A 22,468-nucleotide genomic window follows, 5' to 3' on the forward strand; every position below is an offset into this window, starting at 1 on the left:
AATTAGGACCGTCGTCATGACAGAAACGAGTGTCTTCAACAGGTTTCAGGTGTAGGAAATCACATTGAACTGAGGAGGAAGCGATAGATGTGTGGAATGGCGCACATCCCTGTGCTAGAGTCAGATGATGGTAAAATAACACAGATATTAAATGTTGGGAAAGGTGCAATAAAAGAGGAATGCCCAACATATATAACTTAACAATATTATTCGAATGTCAGGAAAAGGGAGGGTTTGAAGATAGCCTATATGGAATTTATATATTTGTACAACTAATAAACCTACAATAACCTGAAAAAAATACACGTGACAGTGAGTTATTACACAACTGCTATATGCAGTTTTATTATTTTCTTTAGTTTAAACTGCATCTTTATTTAAAAAAAAATCAGATATATGTGACACAAGTTTCTTCATAATTGTATGAAATGTGACTTCCCAGTGGCTCAAGTCTCACACTAAAATAATTTGGATTTAGTTACTCTGTACTAAGGATTTTTACTTTGCACTGCATACTTTAATTAAAGCTCAAAATCAGAATTAATAAAGACCAATACATAGTATCTGAAAAGTGCACAAATAGCCACAAAAAGGAAAAACATCAACTTTTTTTAAGTAACAGTATTACATGTAACCATAATGGAAATAAAAAGTGAGTCACTCAAATGGATCAAGTAGCTAATAATATAGATATAAGGCAGGCATATTCACATAATAGGAATTACAAAAGTACACAGTGCAAAGGTGCTAAACAATATGTCAAATGAAATCATAAGTATGAGTAAAAAGAGTCTTCATACACTGAGCACTTTATATTAATAATTACCATGGTCATTACTATGGTATTATTTAGAATGAGTTCATCTTTTATCCCTTTTCTTGGTATTTCAAAAAATAAAATCATCTTTTTGACATTGATATGCGCATGTATGGTAACGAGTGTGGCTAGAGCAGATTGGCGCGTATCTGTAGGCAGTTTATGTCAAAGGTCACACAATCGGCTTCCGGACTTTATGACTTTTCACATGATCGGGATTCCGATCATATCCCTGATGATGCTTTCCACTTGAAGCGTTGTTGGTATATGCTGCAACCACTTCATGTGCCGTACGATGGCCAGTGACTTACCAGAAATTAATAAGTTCTCTAATTGGAGGCTGGTGTTTGAATAAAGCACCAATGTTCAACCATTCAATGAGACACCACCATCTAAAGAATGCTAGCGCTGAACCCTGCATTGGAATTGCCACAAGGCTCACAGGAGGATTCTCTTTTTTTATTTTTATTACTGTCCAGTTGCCGGATATCTTTATCTACATACGTTTATGTACACTGTTTTACTGTTTCTCTTATTCATTCTCGTCTCGACTATTGTAACTCTCTTCTAATCGGTCTCCCTCTTACCAAACTCTCCCCCCTCCAATCTGTCTTGAATGCTGTTGCCAGGATCATATTCCTCGCCAGTCGTTAGACCGATGCCTCTACCTTGTGCCAGTCATTACACTGGCTACCCATCCACTCCAGAATCCAGTACAAACTTATTACCCTCACCCACAAAGCTCTCCATGGTGCAGCACCACCCTACATCTCCTCCCTTGTTTCACTATAGTTTCCATCCTACCCGCGCCCTCTGTTCTGATGATGACCTGAGGTTAGCATCCACAATAATCAGAACCTCCCACTCCCATCTCCAAGACTATACACGTGCTGCACCAATTCTTTGGAATGCACTTCCCAGGTCAATACGAATAGTCCCCAATCCCCACAATTTTAAGCGTGCCCTGAAAACTCAGTTATTAAGACTGGCCTACCACCTCAACACAATAACCTAATCTATCCCTCTGTGGCACAGCCAAAAGTTGTTACCATAACCAGGTTCCCCGCATCATGTTCCCACATGCTTTATACATCCATTAGCCCTCTATGTCTGAACTGTTACACAGTTAACATTATGGCTGGTTCATACAATCAGGGCAACTGTTACCACCCACCTTTCGTGTCTCCCTTTCTTTCCTCATAGATTGTAAGCTTGCAAGCAGGGCCCTCATTCCTCTTGGTATCTGTTATGATCTATGTGGTTATTGTAATGCTGTAATGTCTATTGTCTGTACAAGTCCCCTCTGAAATGTAAAGTGCTGCGGAATATGTCGGCGCTATAGAAATAAAATGTATTATTATTACAATGCCTTGATAGCACAATTTAATCATACCTTTGGTCCCATATGATATATTATGACTTTTGATCTGTGTTTTTTAGAACACCTGTTATGTATATCTATATTATGAACTGTTTAACCTACTGTGATGTGGTGTCACCATTGCATTTGAGCTACTTTATTTTTTTATTATGGTTACAGGTTATGTTATTTAATAAAGATTATTGTTTTTTACTTCTTATATGACTTTTGTGTATTTTTTTCTACGTAGGGCTTAGTGGTTATTTGGGTGCTTAGCCTTCATTAATCTCCATGAAGCAGTGAAATACAGGATTATATTATGGTACCTATTAAATTACTCAATATGTTATGTCACACTGTTGGCAGTATATGAATACTGGGGAAAAAAAATAGTACAGAATATTTAAAAACTGGATACCTGATGGACACCTGTTGTCACATATATTTGTGAACTCTCATGGTGTGAAATGCCAGCTCCTCAGCCATTTTTACACACACGTAACTAGTGTAAGGGCTTTTGTGAAGTCTGGTGTGTAGCAGCACCTGCAGGGGAAGAATTAGGGTGTGTGCACACGTTGCGGATTCTGCTGCGGAATGGTCCATGCGGATTTGTCCAAATCCGCAGGTCAAAAGACCTGCAGTTTATCTGCGAATTTTCAGCGGATTAGCCTGCGGTTTGACACCTGTCATGGAGCAGGTGCCAAACCTCTGCGGAATCCGCACAAAGAAGCGACATGCTTCGGATTTAAAACCGCAGCAAATCTGCACGGAAAATTCTGCACCGTGGGCACTGCATTTTTCATTTTGTATTGCCTTAAATGGTACTGTATACCGCAGCAGAAACTGCTGCGGATCCGCAGGGCCGGATCCGCAGCAGAATACTCAATGTGTGCACACACCCTTAAGCCCAGAAAAAGCAACCCTGCGCCCCTGGGATTGAGAGGTGCTGGAGATCAAGGAGGCCAGTCAGTACCTTTGCTGCGGTCATTGTTGGGACTACAGTGAAATCTGTGCAGCCGTGTGGGACACAGTGTCCTGCGCAGTTCAAGAACTGCTCAACTGCCAGATGACGTTAGTTAGGGATAGGACAATGGTTTTCTAGATACAATACTTAGTCGTCAGTCATGGGAAGAGATCTGACATACTTTCCTGTTAAGCCTAAGGTGCCGTGGATGCCAAGGACCAGGCTGAGAGGAGAAGTTTTAGTGCAGGTATAGTGCTATATGCAGCAGAAGTGAGGAGAGCTGCTACACATTGCTGGAAAAGAGCTGGGTACATCACACCATGAGGGGCTGTTGGCTGAGTATACTGAATAACTGTGAAGAGCTGTAATCATCTTTGTCAACTGCTCCAGTAAAAGCTATTTTTTACATTTTGTACCCAAGGTCTGGACATCGCTGATTGAAACCGGCTGATCCTGCATCCCTTCCACAACTTCTCCTTTTTATGCTGTGGAGAATGGCCCACTGGCGAGACCTCTATGACCGTTGGCCGCCATTGCATGCCGACTCAATGGAGGCCAACCCAAACACTAGTATACACTTCTCTTCTTTGAAATTGGAATACCAAGAAGGAAAAGTTGTGGAATTATGGAAATCATAGGATGGACAGACATGTTAATGATATATAAATTATGAAAAAATAGAAGCAAAATTTCAAAACATCCTAATTTATTTAATTTATTCTAAATCAAGTATGAATGCCTTGCCCAAAAGTACATGCACACTTTGGGAAGCTAGCAATGAGGTTTTTAATGTTTGTCATGCTAAACACATTTGGGCAAGAAAATCGTCAGATCTGCGGCTGGCAGCACCCTTTGCAATTGTCAACTCATGACGTCCCAGTTGTGATCAATGGGAGACAAGTCCGGAGACATTGCAGGTCGTAGTAAAGGCCAGCTGTGATCCTGTTCTGTAATCTTATTATACTCTTTTGTTTCCACCTCTGCGCAGGAGCTTGTCGTATGATCAGACCATGTTCCTGCATGGTCAGACATAGCCATTACACATTACATCGCAAGGGCATATGTATAAGATTAGTTCACACAGTGACTTTTTTTTTTTTTTTTTTAACACATCCAATTATGGAACATATATTCTTCCAAGATCTATTGATTAAAATGAACTTTTGTTCGTGGGACAACCCCATTAAGGAGTCTGCATATAGAGTCCGCAAAGTATTCTAAGAAAATTTGTTCCCCAAGAATCAAATAGTGCTCCGTCGCTCCAGAGGGTCTCAAAGTGTGGCTAAGCAGTACTGTACAGCTGCACATGATGTATTGCCACGATCACCACAAATTGTGGGACAAATTTTCGTGCCATTTTTACCCATTTACCTGTGTGAAAATGTAAAATCTGGTGCTAAAACTACATTTTTGTGCTAAAAATGTAATTATTTTTTCTTTGCTGCCCAATGGTATAAAATGCTGTCACACAGCCATGGTGTCAATATGTTCACTGTACTCTTAGATGAATTCATTGCGAGGGGTAGTTTGTAAATTGGATCACTTATGGGGAGTTTGAGGTAGAGCTCCCCTCCACTCCTGAAATGTGCCCCCACCCTTGCATTTCCTCAGGCCATAAAAAGCAATACAATGTGTTCCTTTAATAAGCTTCAGGAAGAAGCTCTTTGAGACTCGGTCCCCTCCAATTAGCACCAGGGTGTGAGCTCTCTGCAGCAACAGGCAAATTGGATTCTTTTGTCTGACTCAAGCATATGGAGACAGCGTGGCACTATAGGTCACAGCAAGGCTCTGAGGTAATGAATCTGGAAAATGACCTATAACAAGAGAATGCAATGTCTCTGAGACAAGCGGAGCACATAATCGGAAAAGACATTCCTTCCCCCACACGCCCGTGCCCAGCAGCCACATGTAGCACTCTGCGTTATTGAGTTATAAAGCATAGCTACCAGCAATTACATACGGTAGGCATATTTAGTCTCTATGCATGGATAAAATCCAGAGGACTTCAATGGCAGCGCCACCAACCCATTCAGAGTTTCGGGCGGAAAGCTATTTGCCATCTATGATTCTGGACAGAAAATCATATTCTCAGATATGGGAGGAAAGCGGCTGCACAAGCCCAGGGGTGGGCACAAAGTGTGAGAGGGAACAACCTAGGAGACAAGAGACAACTAAGCTCAAAATGAGCAACTGTCTACTGGCAGGAGGATCCGTTAGCTGACACAGCCAGGAAAGCCTGTAACTAAGATTTGGACCTGTGATCCATCAGCGCCTCCCTGTGGTCACATGCTACATAACATGGTAATTGCAACCTATCTATACCTTACCTTTGTACTACACTCTTGCCTGCATACTTGTCTATTGTTCTATAAATATATGCCTGTATATGTTCAGTGCACCTTTTTAGTGATTAAATATAAAATTAATCTTGGGCTGCTGATTTATCTTGATTCATGAATCCCCACATCCACAAGCTCTGTTGGTCAATTATACGCTACCCGGGTTGGTTTCTGACCGGATATAAGCCTGTTGTTGGACAGGGCTTACGTTGAACGAGGAACTGCTGGAAGAATACCATACTGTGTTAGTAAGGAACTCTGGCAGTGATGGCCAGAAGGTTTATATATACCGTATATACTCGTGTATAAGCCGACCCCCTTAATTTTGCCACAAAATACTGGGAAAAGTTATTGACTCATGTATAAGCCTAGGGTGGAAAATGTAGCAGCTACTGGTAAATTTCAAAAATAAAAATAGATACCGAGAAAAGTAAAATTAATTGAGACATCAGTAGGTTAAATGTTTTTGAATAGCCATATTGAATCAGGAGCCCCATATAATGCTCCATACAGTTCATGATGGGCCCCATAAGATGCTCCATTCAAAATACACCCCATTTAATGCTGCACAAAGGTTAATAATGGCCCCATAAGATAATCCATAGAATAATATGCCCCACATGCTGCTCCATAAAGGTTATGGCCCCATATGCTGCCCCATAAGATGCTCCATAGAATATGCCCCCATAAGATGCTCCATTGAATATCCACTCATATGCTGCCCTCATAAGATGCTCCATTGAATATGCCCCCATATGCTGCCCCAAAGACTATGCCCATATATTGCTGCTGCCGCTACTGCAGGTATAAATAAAAAAAAAAAAAAAAAGACATACTCACCTCTTGTCGCTGGGGGCCAGGTGCCGGTGTGCTGAGCAGGCAGAGACACTGGCATGCTAGACAGGTGTCGCCGCTCATTCAGGACCCGGCCCTTGAGATATTCACCTGTCCCGTTCCAACGCTTCTCGCCGCTGTCTGCCCGCCGGGTCCCTCTGTCAGTGACTGTTCAGGCAGTGGGCGCGCACTTGTCACTGCGCCCTCTGCTGTCTGAACATCACTGACAGAGGGAACCGGCAGGCAGACAGCGGTGAGCAGCATTGGAACCAGGACAGGTGAATATGGCTTATACTTACCTCCCCCTGGCGCGTCTCTGCAGCCCTGTTCATCCAGTCTCCCTTCTTTCCTTCAGCAATCATGTGGTACCGCTCATTAAAGTCATAAATATGCACATATTCATGACTTTGAGTGGTACCATGTGACCACTGTAGGAAGGAAGGGAGACTGTGGGACAAGCAGGGGGGCTGCAGAGACCACGCCGGGGGGGTCAGTATGACTACGTCATTGCGCCCTGTGCTGTCTGAACGTCACTGACAGAGGGACCCGGTGGGCAGACAGCGGTGAGCAGTGTTGGAACCAGGACAGGTGAATATAGCATATACTTACCTCCCCCTGGCGCATCTCTGCAGCCCTGTTCACCCAGTCTCCCTTCCTTCCGCAATCACGTGGTACCGCTCATTGGTCATAAATGTGCGCATATTCATTACTTTAATGAGCAGTACCATGTGACCACTGTAGGAAGGAAGGGAGACCGTGGGACAAGTAGGGGGCTGCAGAGACCATGCCAGGGGGGGTCAGTATGATGTGACACCCCCGCTCCCCCACCTACCCCCTGGCTATATGACTCACATATAAGCAGAGAGGGGGACTTTCAGCCCCAAAAAATGGGCTGAAAATCTCAACTTATACGCGAGTATATACGGCATATATCCCCAACCTGGACTGATAACGTATATATCCCCCTCACTGGGAGCGCCTCAATAACTCATACCTATAAGGGAAGCCTTTCCAGGGACTATATGCCTCGGTACAGTTCCCTGACTGACCTGGGACAAGTGGTGGCGCCAGAGAGCCGATCCCCGATCCCTGCTGGGTCCTTCTCTCCTCTCCCCCGAGGTGAGTGAAGTCAGCACCCCCTTCCCCTGTGCAATCCGTCACAGGGAGGTTGTGTTTTCTGGCATCATAGAGCTCTTCCAAAAGGTCAGGCACCCTCAAACCATCACCACAAAATCTGCACTACAATATAGTGCTCCTTCCCTTCTGTGCTTTCCACTGTGCTTGAAAAGTAGTTCCTGATTACACTCAGAAAAATATAGACCTCACAGTTTGTTGTGCAACTTCTCCTATTAGCCTTTATAAAAATTAAAAAATTGGGGCTAAAATAATATTTTAGAGGTAAAAATATAACTTATTGTTTCTTCACCGCCCAATGATATAAAATTCTGTAAGGCACATGTGGGGTAAAATATTCACTGCACCCCTGGATGAATTCATTGGGGGAGGTATAGTTTGTAAAATTATGGAGGGACACTGGTGTTCTGGCACCTCAAGGGCTCTGCCAATGTGACATGGTATCAAACCATTCTAGCAAAATCTGAACTCCAATACGGAGTTTCTTCCCTTCCGAGCTTTGCATTGTGCCTCAAAAATAGTTTTCAATCACATACTGTATCAGGTATTGGCATACTCCGGAAAAATTGCATAAATTGTACTGTTCATTTTCTCCTTTTACCCCTTTTGAAAATTAAAAACTTAGGGCCAAAGCAACACTTTATTGGTACTCAGCCCAATGTTACACAATTTTGTGAATTCTCCGAGTGTTAAAAATGCTCATTACAAACTTAGGTGTTGCTACTGTTTTGGCATGTCAGGGTCTCCTCAAGTGGCATTCCCAAGCTATTCCTTCCAGCCAAAATTGAGCTTCAGAATTCAATTGGTGCTCCTTCACTATTCCTGATGTGTGCCCAAGCAATAGTTTTGCACCACATATAGGGTATCTGTGTACACAGGAGAAATTGCACAAAAATGTTTGGGGTTCATTTTCTCTTGTTACCCTTATGAAAAATAATTTTGGCCTAAATGTATTTTTGTGGAAAAAAAAATTAATTTTTTCCTTCTACATTACTTTAATTCCTGTGAAGCACATAAAAGGTTAATACACTTCTTGAAGGTGCTTTTGAGCACTTTTAACCCCTTCCTGACATTAGACTTACTATCCTGTCCATGTGCCCTGGGACTTACTGCCCATGGACAAGTTAGTACCTCATGTGCGATCAGCCGTGCTCACGGGGGGAGCGCGGCTGATCGCTGCTGGGTGTCAGCTGATTCTCACAGCGATATTTAGTATCGCCATGTCTGTAAAGACTCGACCTATAAAACTGTCCCACTAGTTAACCACTTTCGTGAGCATCATAAAAAAAAAAAAAAAAAAAAAGGCAAAAAAACCAATGCTTTATCATTATAGAGCCGAACAAAAAATGAAATAACATGCAATCAAAAACACGGATATAAATAAATGTGGAACCGCTGAAAAAGTCATCCTGTCCCGCAAAAAACAAGCTGCCATATAGCTCCATCACCAGAAAAATAAAGTTATAGCTCTCAAAGCGATGCAAAAATAATTTTTTATATAAAATAGTTTTATTGTATAAAAGCGCCAAAACATAAAGATATAAATGAGGTATCGCTGTAATCGTACTGACCCAAAGAATAAAGCTGCTTTATCAATTTTACCACACGCAGAACAGAATTAAACACAAGGGGGCACCACTGACAATAATGGGGATCCAACCAGACCTATACAAAATTGATGCTGATTAAAGAGAGAGAGAAAAGGAATAGGCCACACAATGGGGATCACCCAACATAAGATTTAGCAAAAATTTGTACCAATCTTTATTTAGACACAAACAACTAAACACCCAACTGTTAAAAACATTAAAAGTTAGTCACACATGTGACTTGAACATCTAGGTTCACAATAGAACCAAACCCTCATAACTTCACCTCCACAGAAAAACATCTCAATAACAGACCAAATATGTATGTAGATAGCATACCACAGTATAAAAGGTTTTTGCATGTAAACTGGCTCACATTCATAAATAAATGCACACACCAAAAATACAAATATTGGCAATTGATAGCACGCTGGTTCTATTGTGAACCTAGATGCTCAAGTCACATGTGTGACTAACTTTTAATGCTAAATCTTAGGTTGGGTTAACCATTGTGTGGCCTATTCCTTTTCTCTCTCTCTTTAATCAGTACCACACGCAGAACGGTATAAACACCCCCTAAAAAGAAATTCATAAATTGCTTGTTATTGTTCATACTGCCTCCCATCGGAATAAAAAGCGATCAAAAAATGTTATGTGCCCGAAAATCGTACCAAGAAAAACGTCAACTCGTCCCGCAAAAAACAAGACCTCACATGACTCTCTGGGCCAAAATATGGAAAAATTATAGCTCTCAAAATGTGGTGATGCAAAAATATTTTTTGCAATAAAAAGCGTCTTTTAGTGTGCGACAGCTGCTAAACATAAAAACTTTCTATAAATAGTAAATTAAACCCCCCTTTATCACCCCCTTAGGGAGAATAAAATAAAAAATAAAAAAATTCCATTTTCCCATTAGGGTTAGGGCTAAAGTTAGGTAGGATTACAGTTACGGTTGGAATTAGGTTTGTGGTTAGGGGTGGAGTTAGAATTGGGGGGTTTCCACTGTTTAGGCACATCAGGAGCTCTCCAAATGCGACATGGCATTTGATCTCAATTCCAGCCACTTTTGCATTGAAAAGTCAAACGGCGCTCCTTTCATTTTGAGCTCTGCCATGTGCCCAAATAGTGGTTTACCCCCACATATGGGGTATCAGCATACTCAGGACTAATTGCACAACAACTTTTGGGGTCCAATTTCTCCGGTTACCCTTGGGAAAATAAAACAAATTGGATCTGAAGTAATTTTTTTGTGAAAAAAAGTTAAATGTTCATTTTTTTTTTTTTTTTTTTTTAAACATTCCAAAAATTTCTGTGAAGCTCCTGAAGGGTTAATAAAACTTCTTGAATGTGGTTTTGAGCACCTTGAGGGATGCAGTTTTCAGAATGGTGTCACTTTTGGGTATTTTCTATCATATAGACCCTCAAATTGACTTCAAATGTGATGTGGTTCCTAAAAAAAATGGTGTTGTAAAAATGAGAAATCGCTAGTCAACTTTTAACCCTTATAACTTCCTAATAAAAAAAATTTTATTCCAAAATTGTGCGGATGTACAGTAAACATGTGTTAAATGTTACTTAAGTATTTTGTGATATGTCTGTGATTTAACGGCATGAAAATTAAAAGTTGGAAAATTGTGAAATTTTCAACATTTTCACCAAATTTCCATTTTCTTTCACAAATAAACTCAAGCATTATCAAAGAAATGTTACCACTGTCATGAAGTACAATATGTCACGGAAAAATGTCAATCACCAGGATCCATGGAAGCATCCCGAGGTATTACCTCATAACGGGACAGTGGTCAGAATTGTAAAAATTTGCCTGGTCATTAACATGCAAACCACCCTTGGGGGTAAAAGGGTTAAGGGTGCAGGTTTTAAAATCATGTAACTTTTGGGTATCAAATGGGATATGGTCCCTAAAAAGTAAGACAAGGGGCACCGGGGTGGTAGTCCTGACCGAGCTCACCCACTAAACACAGTATGTATTACATCCCGGCCCCTTGTACATGTGATATCAGATGGATTAGGCTTTACCCCCAAACGAAGTTACCTTCTCTCCTTTCGTCACAGCAGTCCAGGTGATTAAAAGTTGAGATGTAGTGGTGATCCAACAGGGAAACCATAACTTTTACTGAATGGACATCAACAACAATCACAAACACTGGATTTCCTGTTCTTTCCGACATGAGCTGCAGTCGCACCCACTACAGCTGCAGCAACCAAGGATCCCAGTCGTCCAATCCGTTTGTATCTGGGCGCCAGACCCCTTCAGCGGAGGCCCCTCTAAAGTCCAGAGAGCCTGTATGGAAGTCCTCTTTAGTCCGCAGACTCCTTTAATGCGGGGCAACAGACCTCTCCCATCTGGGGGTCTGGCAGTGCCCTGGCTGTCTGACACATCTGTACCTGTCAAAGTTCCAGGCAGAACTGGAGGGAAACATCAGCTTGCTTCCTCTCTTCTGCTACTGACTCAACCCCTCACATTAACCATTTCTTGCACTAACTCTAATACATTTAATATGATGCTGATAAGTTGAATGCAAGATGCTGTGAGGGGATGGAGATGAGCCCCTCTTACTCAGGGGCTCCATAGTGGCCACTGACTGGGGGCCCCTGGAGGAGAGGGGGTCCAAGGCGGCCGCCTGGTCTGTCCGCCCCTAAGCTGGCCCTATCAGCTGGTGACTTGTATTGTTTAAAATTATTGTGCTTTTTTATTATGTGTACCTCTTTCACAAGTAAAGCGCAAGGGAATAAATGGTGCTATAATCTACTATATAATCGTCTAATTCTGTGTCCGTAACGGAAATCCCACGGCGCTGATTGGTCGCGCCCGGCAGGGCTCGACCAATCAGCACATTCAAACGATGCACGCCTCCGTCGGGAGATCTGCGGCGCGGAGAGAGACTAGAATACCAGATGCGTTAAAATCGGGCCACCATCTAGTAATAAATGATAAAATAATTCAAAGCTGAAAAATAGCCAAATTTTGACACATTTTCGATATTGTCATACATAAATGCCAATCCAATCGACCAAAATGTACCACTAACATGAAGTACAACTTGTCACGAAAAAAACATCAGAAGCACGGAGATATTTTCAAGCATTCCAGAGTTATCTCATAAAGTGACATTGGTTAGACTTGTAAAATTTGTCCTGGCCAGGAAGGTGAAAAGAGGCTTAAGGGTGAAAGTTCAAATTACTAGCATTAGACATCAATGGGATATCCAGTTAAATATTTTTAGAATTTTTTCATACCAACTGGGGAAGATCTCTCATCTCATTTGCAAATGATAGGTGAGGTGGTGCATAACAATATAAGCAAAGCTTTAGATTCATGTTGTGCCAATTTTGGAGCACAACCCCATAACAGGAGTTCCTATCCTACAGAAGATGAAGGAAAGAAATAAAAGTTGTAATTCCAAGCCCAAACATTACTATTCTATCAACATACCATACTTTTGCTTCACGAGTATTTTCCTACAAAAGATTGTACCCTCGATGACATTTCTATCCAGTTCTGGTATCTCTCTTGAAGGTTTCACAATGTAGAGATATAACAAACTTGGCATTCACTTGGAACAAAGCTTCCTTCATATTGGCTTAAGTGTAAATTTAGGACCCAATTTATTATTTTTTTAATTTTTTTTTGGTCTGGTAATAGTTGACTTTTTTTTCAATAAATCCTTCAAAATGGTATATGTGGTTACCTCTGCTTTTAAACATTTCAGGTGAATATAAAAATGGGGAGAGGAAATATTAGCAGGGGAGAAGCTAGAGTACATGGCTAGAGTACATTTGTGCAAACGGTTTATAAAGTCATAAATGATGAACTGACTGGAAACATCTGGAATAATCAAAATCACTCACATTTGCAAAAAAACTACACAATCCGTCAAATTAGACTTCAGAAATTGCAAAATTAAAAGAATTTTGTGCAAATTAAAAGCAGGCTAAACAAAAAATAGGCAAAAAGTCACAAATGCACTTATTGGGCCTTTTAAGTTTGTAGATTAATTGGCATGTAACACATTTAATGTCAAGTTTGTTACATCGGTATTCTGTTTGACATAACCATGTATCTCTAGGATGATCACAAAAAATTGACACCGGTTCATATAATAAATGCCAAAAGTTATACATTTTATTTAACAAGTAATTCATATTAAACCTCACAAATTTTCATGATTGACAGTTATAAAAAGACATGAAATGAAAAATAAAATACATGATATGCAAAAAGGCATTCAGTGCTTTAGTCCATTGAGAAGACCGTAAATAGGCATTATGACCCTTAACTTCACTTAAACTCACGGTTATTGTTTTCCATTTAAAGAGATAGAAAATATTATTCAAGCAATATTCGTTTTTGTAAACGTGTTTTAATTAAGAAAAAATAATGAAAAGTTAAAGTATTCTATTCCAGAGAGGTAACTTAAAACATGATGTTAACTAAAACCAAGAAGTCAAAGTCATTGTTTATTTAGTTCTTAATTGTGGTGGTTATCACGTTTGTTCTCAAGAAATAGATGCCTGAAAATTAAGAATACAGAAGGTCCACAAACTATCTGTAGCTAAAACTGGCAGTAAAAGAGGTAGTTGGTACAGTTAATATTAACGCTGGCAAACAAGGCATCTCTCTTAGGTCTACTAATTGCTTTAGTAACAGTTAAAACCTTATATGGTCTAATGAATGACACAAATTATGGTACTTTAATTGCATGTTGAATAAACAATTATAGCAGTTTCTAGACAAACCTCTTGCTATTGTTCAGTTCAGAACAGAAGCACATTTCTACAAAGTTATAGCAAATAGAAAAGGTCAGAATATTTTCTAAAACTTGTACATGAAATACATCTAAATAAAGATATAAGTGCATATGCACATATTCCCCAACTCTGGTCTATTTTATAAATGGGTCATATCAACATATATAACTTAAATGATAAACTTTTTTTTACAGGAGTTAAAATAACTTAAATTACTTTCAAGACGTAGAGATTCCTCAATTCATTCCTAGTCTTAATAAAGGATTTTATCTTTTGCATAAAACATAGTATATATGTTCTAAATAAAACCATAATGGGGTTATTAGTTGTATAATTTAGATAAGAGAAAAATCCCAAAAGTACCAAAAGTAATAAAAAAAAGTTAACATACTGAAATAAAAATGGCCACAAGTATTGGAATTTGATAAAATGTTATATTTAGTGATGAGTGAACGTGGTGAGATAAGGTGTTATCCAAGCATGCGGCGTGCTCCATTACTATGTTCGCGTTTCTGCGGCTGCATGCCTGTTAGGCAATACACGGATTATTTGTATCTGTTGAACAGCCACAATGACTCGAACATAGTATTCGGGAACGCCAAAGATACTCTATTAGCACTAGCACACGAGCATGCTCGGATAACACCTTATCCAAGCACATTAGCTCATCAATAATTATATTATGCCATGAAGCGCCTTTAATCACCAAAGACTGACACTAAAAAAGAAGTCTGTGATAATCAAAATGTATGGAAATTCCTATCACAAAACACTGGCAAAAAAAGTACAAATTAAATAGTTCATCTTTGAGAGAGTGCTTTGCTTGGGTGTAATAAGGTTCCATGTGTAGCTCCTCAAGAACAAAAATGAATAAAAAGTACTATGCATACTCCAGTACACCAATGAAACATATGGAGGCACTGGTGGAAATTTGGTTAATTGTAGTACATTGGCTTTTTTTATTTTTTAATTCATTCAAAGTAAAACACTGTCATAAAAGAGCGGAATAACACGTGCCGCAAGTAGAGTCAAAATGAAGAGGACATGCAATTTAAGAATTTATATGACTCATTCCAGTTAGATAAACTTCTGGGTCAAACAGCATGTGTGTTTTCAGCATTACAATGGACTTTCAGATTTTGATAGAACTTTTTTCCAAAATGTTGGGGGTACCGAAATAAAGGAGCACTTTTTCAAAGTAGCTGTTCAGAATTCTGAGCAGATATTTCATATCTATATGTTAAATGTCACAACTAAAATTATTTTACAATAAAGGACAGGCCAACTTCATAAATCCATGCTGTGTGGTCTGTACTACACTTCTGTGTTGCATGGACAAGCTACGAGTCTCGTGACCCAAACTCAACAGTCTCATATATGCCTATATAACTGTCCAACTTAGGTCAGGAGAATCACAGCCAGTTCATACATCAGTCAAAGTACAGATCAAGAAACTAGGATGTGCGATTCCAGATTGAGAGGTAGATCCAAGGTAATGATTTTACAAGTGAAAAATATGGACATGACCAACAACCCAGCCACTTCAAGTCTCATAGTGGAATGTCTTAACATTCACAAAATGCTAAAGGCCTTTTTCCAAACAATTCTCAAAAATTGCTGTCCTAGGTTTCTTTTATATTCATTGATATCTTTCCATTAGTTTCTAGTTATTTTTGGATTCAACTTTTTTTGCATTTTGCCATTACACATTTTTTTATTCCCTCATATTGATCCTTAGCCAAGTTGAGTTGAATGTGGGAATTTTTTCCTTTAATCTTTTCTTGCACAATTCACAAGCCTCTCACTTCTACTTGCATCACCAATGCCCTGAGGAAGTCACGTAGAGTGGCGAAATGTGCCAGCGTTGTCACATCACCTAACCCCCTTTGGCCCTTACCCCATGCTCTGATTAAAACCACAATAAAAATGGACCATGCATGCGATGTCTTGTGAATGTCTGAAGCCTTAGGAGGATGCATGTCTTCCAGTTACAGTAGGAGACCAACCAGATTATCTTATCCGCACAGTTTTGAAATTGAGCCACATGAAACAAAGCAGGAGTGATGGGATACAGGCAAACTAGCTGAGTAGTTTTAATAACCAATGTCAATATCTCCAAGTGGGGAGTCTGGTACCAACATCTTGTAGGTCTTGAACTACTGAAGTGCCTGTTTGAGAAAGTCAACTGAATTATACATTGAAAAACTTGACAGTGCCTTACATATTTCTTAGTGGCCAATAGTGCTGGAATTTAATTATATATTTATGATCTGCCTCAACTTCCTTGTTAAACAGAATTGATTCAGTGATAATGAGCATGATTATGACTAGTCGGTCATCTACCTCACGTTATGTACCGTTTTTTTTCTTTGAGTGCATATGGCCATATGTTTATGATGGGAAATTGGGCGGGTGGTGTGTTAAATCATGAATTCGCTAGCATGATTCATGTATCAGAATCATACTTGTTGATTTGGATTTATTATTGCTTGGGCCCTAGCTAGATTTATGAATAATGGTTTAATTGTGATCATGAATGTGTTGACGTCGATGAAGTATCACAGACTGATGGTGTTTTTGTTCCTTAATTTCCTTGACCAATGGTATTTTTTACTTAATAAAAATGATATGTATTATTCCAACCTCTCTCTACCCAAGTGCCTTGCTTCCTCCTTTGTCCCTTTTTATTGTCCCTTGCTCTGGTTAACTAATTCACAAAAACACTCAATGGGAACGATTAATTTAAAGTCTATTGCAGCCTTACTCAAATTACATTCATTTAATGGATAAACGTAAAACCAGTAAAAAAAAAAAAAAAAATATATCACTGATATGACAATTGCTTATTAAGTCTGAAGCAGCATATTATAATGCTATGTGGTTGAATGAGGTAGCCTTTTGCTGTAAACAGAATAGAAATTTAAAAAAAACAAAGCATTGGGAATACAAGCCAAAATAAAACTCAAAATCACAAATATTCACATACAGTAAATAATTAGAATATGAACAGTTTTATAGTTAACACATGAAATAAAAATACAACAAATATTTATGCGATTACCAGAATTGTGGGTCATTATGGAATATGAGAGGTAGTTACTAATACCAGAATATAACACTTAATATATTAGATATACGTTCTACATCTATTTGGTTTGTTCCAATACAACAAGTCTGTAGACGATTTGGTAATGGGAAGTAAAATATCACATGGTGTATTCCCTGAGCAAAGTTCTTAGTCCTGAGTATGTTTTGAAATAATGATAGTATTTTCAAATACAAAAATAAAACCTTGTGTTAAAACAGGCTTGGTATGTGCTCTATCTAGTTCAGAGGAGGGGGTACAGAGGCATATGATAAAAATATGAGCAGTGATAGCTCACTAAATTCAATTTCTGAACGCTATGTAAACAGGGAATGTCCAATTTTCAAATTCCACAAACTTTCTATTGGCAGAAAGTGAGTAAACTTTGGTTTCATAGACCGTGACGTTCTGATTTTCTTCCACGCACTTACTGCAGAGCACACAGCACAGAGGCATCAGGACAATTCCAGGCGCTCCTAAAAGCGCATGGTCTTAGGTTATGCAACTCCACTTTAATTCGTCTACATAACTTAAATAAGACTACATTTTCCTTACAGAAGGCAAGGAAGCATCTCATGAATTCATCACATTCAATATCGTCAAAAGTTAAAACTTTGCATTAGACCACAATGAAAATAAAATACAGTTATCAGTACTATATAACCATAGGAAAACAAAACAAAAAACAGTCAAGAGGGTTCAAGTGTAGTGACTTGAAATTTAACAATGGATGTAAAAACCGTGATGAACAGCAGCAACATTATTATACCGCAATATTAATCAGTATTTTTCGTACAGAAATGGCTGGAATTTCAGATGTGAGTAGAATCTATTCCTGGCAAACAATATGTCGAAATAAGTCATGCAAAACCCGCTATGATTATTAGTTAAGCCACCAAATCGGAGACACATACAAATAATCAGCAGCACTATATAAAACCACATGGATAGTCCTTTCTAGGAAACAAATAAGCAAATGGAAAGGACTAAAAAAATAAACAACATTGTAGTTCATAGAAATTCAGTCTAAAAGTCATTATTTGTGTTTCATCATTTGAAATGGGTATTCCACTGTATTGGTGATAACTGTTAGATTGATGGTGGGCCCCACGGTTCTATTGATTGGTGGGAGTACCAGTGGCAGGACCATGACCAGCCAACGAATTATCAAGAAACGGATTGATAAAGCAGTCCAGGAAAACCCCATCAAAGAAACACATTTTGGACACAAGACTTGCTCACACATTAAATCTTGAGTGTCAGTGTCTACTGATGTGACTTTGATAGCATACAGTAGGACAGTAATTTTTTTTCAGAAGTAGTGCTAGACGTTTCACTACTGGAAAAAGTGAAAATCTTCTGATAGGAACTAAACAATGCCCCATGATCTACTTGAAGTGTTAAAAGGTTTATTTAATGCCTCTCACAACGCCATGATGGGGTGAGAGGTGTTGCTGAGGCAGGGTCTTTTGGCCCCTTGTCAGGTATTTCAATTTATATGATGCTAGTATGGTAACAAACGTTGCTAAATTGAAGCGGCACTACGGGAATTACGTACAACAACCATACATTACTTAAGCATTTCTGCCTCAATCAGATGAAATATGATAAGACAAGCATCTCATATGACGCTAGCATTGTTAAAATAAAGTTTAAAAAACCTCAAATTATAAATTACTGTGTGTATGCATTCTAGGTAATAATGACATACAAGGTATATGCAAATGGAATTTATGAAAATTGTGTACGGGATGAAGACTTGCTCCAATAATGTACTATAAAATAACTACTTTGTCAGTAAAACACAAAGATTGTAGCATATAATGTCAGCCTTTGATGTGTTGCCATCCATCTTAAGGCACTTTTCCCTTGGTTTTTATTCAGAAATGATTTTTAAAGAGCATCTGTCAGCAGGACATCACACCCCAACATATTTATATGCATGTAGCTCTTTCAAAAACAAGTCCAACAATACCTTTATATTGCCAGTCATTTCTCGGTTACTGAAAAATCTGCTTGAATTGATATGCAAATGAGGCTGAAGACTATAGTAAATCTGAAACCTCTGTCAAACCAGTTCTATTACCCACCCAGCGCCACCTCCTCCGGTTTGGCTGGTGGCCTCTATGTTGTGTGACTTGAGGCAAAGGAGCCATCAAACAAGCCTTAGGTGGCGCTTCTCAGTGTGGAATACAGCTGGAGTGACAGAGGCTTCACATTTGTAGCCTGATTTGAATATCTATTCAAATGCTGATTTCTCAATAATGGAGGAACTCACCGTCTAGGTAAAGGTATTGTTGGACTTGTTTTTGAAAGCTACATGCACATAATATGGGGTGTGAAATCCTGCTGACAGATTCCCTTTAAACTTCAATCAGCATATACACCAATAAAATTACAAATGGCCCCTACCAATGTAACCATGTTTTAACAGTGGGGCTCATTTACACAAAAATAAATTCTATACATGGGCTATTGTTTGGTTGCTGTAAGTAACTTCACTTTTGCCATTACCAATTTGGAGCTAGGTTGCACGAGCTGTAACGTGGTATAATGAGCATAGATTATCTTGAGCATGAGGCAGTCTTATGTAAGGGCTTTAACATGATGTGCTTATAATACATTGTTCAACTGTTCACATAGAAGTGTTTGCAATCACTGTACACATTATTGTATGTGCTGAAAAAAATGTATGTGCTTTTTACGATTTCACTCATATTTAAGGTTTGTGGATGCCCACAATCAAACTAGAGACTTTTCTACGTGATACTGCATTCTTAAAAGGGGGCCTGTTCTTCTGACTTTAATAAATTTTTGTATTCACCATGAACTAACAATTCAGAAGTATCAATTTGAGGATTACTGCGTAGATCTGCTGTCCATCTGTAGCCCGCTATCCCGCGGGGGCCTTAGTACCTTGCCACTGAGCATTATAGGAGGACTAGACAGGCAGCGCAATGCAGACAAGGCTCCCAAGAATTGCTATTTGATGGGGAATACAAGTTTCTACTGAAGTAGACAGGAGAGCTGACAGGTCTTTATCTTCACCCACACATCATTCATTATATGAAGTGCAGCACTTCAAATATTTGAGTATGTTTTGGCATTTCTCACGGTAACCCTACTATTTCAGTATGCTTCCATCATACATAACTGACAATATTGCTTTGATTAAGTCACATACTCCAGTAGTTGAAGACAAAATACATCAAAGCAAAAGCCCTTTCTGGGATGTCTTAATACTACAGGTGCTGGATTCACCGTAAAATAAAAACAAAACACTAAAACATTTCTCACAAAAGTGACTGCAAAGAAAAATAAAATAAATAGAAGTGTTCCTAAAAAAATAAAACAAAATGTGAAAAAGGAACCATGAATATTGCTTCATACTTTGATGAGCGCTAGGAATGCAAATTTTTGAGAACATATATATACGTCCATATAGACTCAGCTTTCAAGTTATAGCCATGATGTACTCACGCACACATTCATACATACATACAAAATGAGGTACAACGCATAACACCCTGCATGGTCAGTTTGCTTGGAGTGATTTGTCCTTTAGCAGATTATTTTTGTCATTAAATTCACAGTTCCTCAACAGTAGTTAAAATTCCAGGTCAGTTGCGAATAATGAAATGACTTCCCCTGTACTTATATGAGGTAGAACTTCCCAGAAAAGGCAAGTTTAAGGGAAACAGAGATGAAGCTAAGATTTTTTTCGTTTTTGAACAGAAGGCCCCTTTCTGCTTTGTTCTTCAGGCGATGTAGATATCTTACTCAAGGAAGCTTCTTGCGGTGACCTGCTTGAACGTTCTGAGTGCTCAGATCTTCCCTCCTGAGAGTATGATGGCGATGAATAACCATAGGCCCCTCCTCCTTCCCATTGAAAAGCAGAAGTGGAAGGCTGCTGTTCTGCTTCATATCTTCCCTGAGAGGCTTCTGGATGTTGTGGAACCATCTTGTGGGGACAGTTAGCTACCATGTGCATCATGCTTTGACAGTAATGGCACTTTTTTGGCTGAGGAGGTAGATTACATTCTTTAGCATGATGGTCCAGGCCACCACAGTTGTAGCATCTGTAAAAAAAAAAAAAAAGGAAAGACAGCTACATCAGTTTAAGGTCAATATTCAACCATTGTCATTTATTCTCTTAAGTTATACATCACAATTACAGGCCATCTGTCACGGGGTTTTGTTAATCCCAGCGATTTATCGCTTACTCAACTGCTTGATGTAGTTTTGATAAAATCACTGTTTTATCAGCAGGAGATTATTTGAAAATCTGCTGGTAGGTAGTCCTCCAAATTGATGAGCTACGAATAACCATGCCCCACCACTGATTGACAGTTTTCTGCCTATGTAGTGTATACACAGAAAGCTGACAATTAAACTGGAGAACCTGGAGGACACCCCAGCAAAATCTTTGCAGATATTGGCCTGTGTGTGATTTGAACCCAGAACACCAACGTGTAGAGCAACAGTGCCAAACACAGTGTTGCCCATACGTGCATGTCTTTCACTTTTTCATACTTGCATGGAACACAAAAAGCCTAATTTTTGAAACATTATTAGAACCTCCCCCACCATGGTTGTGTCTTTACACCAATTTTTGGTCAGCATTACTATGCAATAACCTATAATGAACTGACAACCATTTGCCCCTTTCCTGGCACTTTTAGTCCAATAGCAACAGGCAATCCCTGCATGTGTTGGAGCTGTCTAGCAGCCCAAATCATGCAGCCACAGGACAGCAACATAATACATAATATACAAGCATGTCCAAGATACTCTGATAGCACCCAAGCATGCTCGGATAAGATGTTATCCCAACACAGTCGCTCGTCACTAGTAAGCAAAGAGCGGTGTCGCTTTCTACAGTTGACAGAGTATAATTTGCTTTTGATAAACTATTACATTAGCACAGATAGGAAGATCATCCTCAAGAAACCGGATTTAATAAGGTTTTAAGATTAGGCATCACCGGAAGAAATGAGATTTTACAAAGTCCAAACGAACAGTTATCACTTTAAGAAGACCGTGCTTCATTTACCCTTAGACTTTTTGTTAGAGGAAAACGGTAACTTGAATGCCACAAGGTGGCGACATACTCATGTAAATTCAGTTAATTTGTAGCAAAGCAGCGTAACCGCGAAGTATTAGCAGGGCACTTTCATTTCTTTTGAGCCAATAAAGCACTTGCCGGCTTATAGAAATTGTATATTGTGCATGTTATATACATCATAGAATGTAGTAAAAATAAATCAATTAAAAATTAAACCGCTAAATAATGATAATAATTTAGATATTAGCTTTGAAAAAAAGCACTATGGACCTTAAGAAATTACACCATATTCTTGGAAGGCAAATGACAAATTTAAAATGCCATTTACAATTGTTTTTAGATTATTAAACAATACGCATTATACCCTCAAAAATTATATTTCTTAGCTGAACAAACAAAATGGGAGGAGGAGGGAATAAATACATTAAAGATCAAGTGTTAATATTAGAATGAAATGTAATTAACATTTTGCTTCAATTTTCTATTTAGCTGGGGCAACTAAACATACCAA

At 39.0% G+C, this 22,468-nt stretch overlaps 1 protein-coding gene across 1 annotated transcript in view; it reads right to left on the reverse strand.

The window, feature by feature from the left end:
• Positions 1 to 13,159: 13,159 nt before the first annotated feature.
• The window catches only part of LIN28B (lin-28 homolog B), a gene marked incomplete at its 5' end in the record, with an annotated part of 86,659 nt that continues 77,350 nt past the window's right edge, over positions 13,160 to 22,468 (reverse strand). The window contains one exon of the mRNA XM_073576103.1: positions 13,160 to 20,971. Coding sequence (XP_073432204.1) covers positions 20,602 to 20,971 — 370 coding nt within the window. The remainder of the gene's footprint in view (positions 20,972 to 22,468) is intronic.

The sequence above is a fragment of the Dendrobates tinctorius genome, unplaced genomic scaffold (genome assembly GCF_039654945.1).
Source record: "Dendrobates tinctorius isolate UK_male_01 unplaced genomic scaffold, ASM3965494v1 ptg000046l, whole genome shotgun sequence".
Taxonomy (NCBI): Eukaryota; Metazoa; Chordata; class Amphibia; order Anura; family Dendrobatidae; genus Dendrobates; species Dendrobates tinctorius.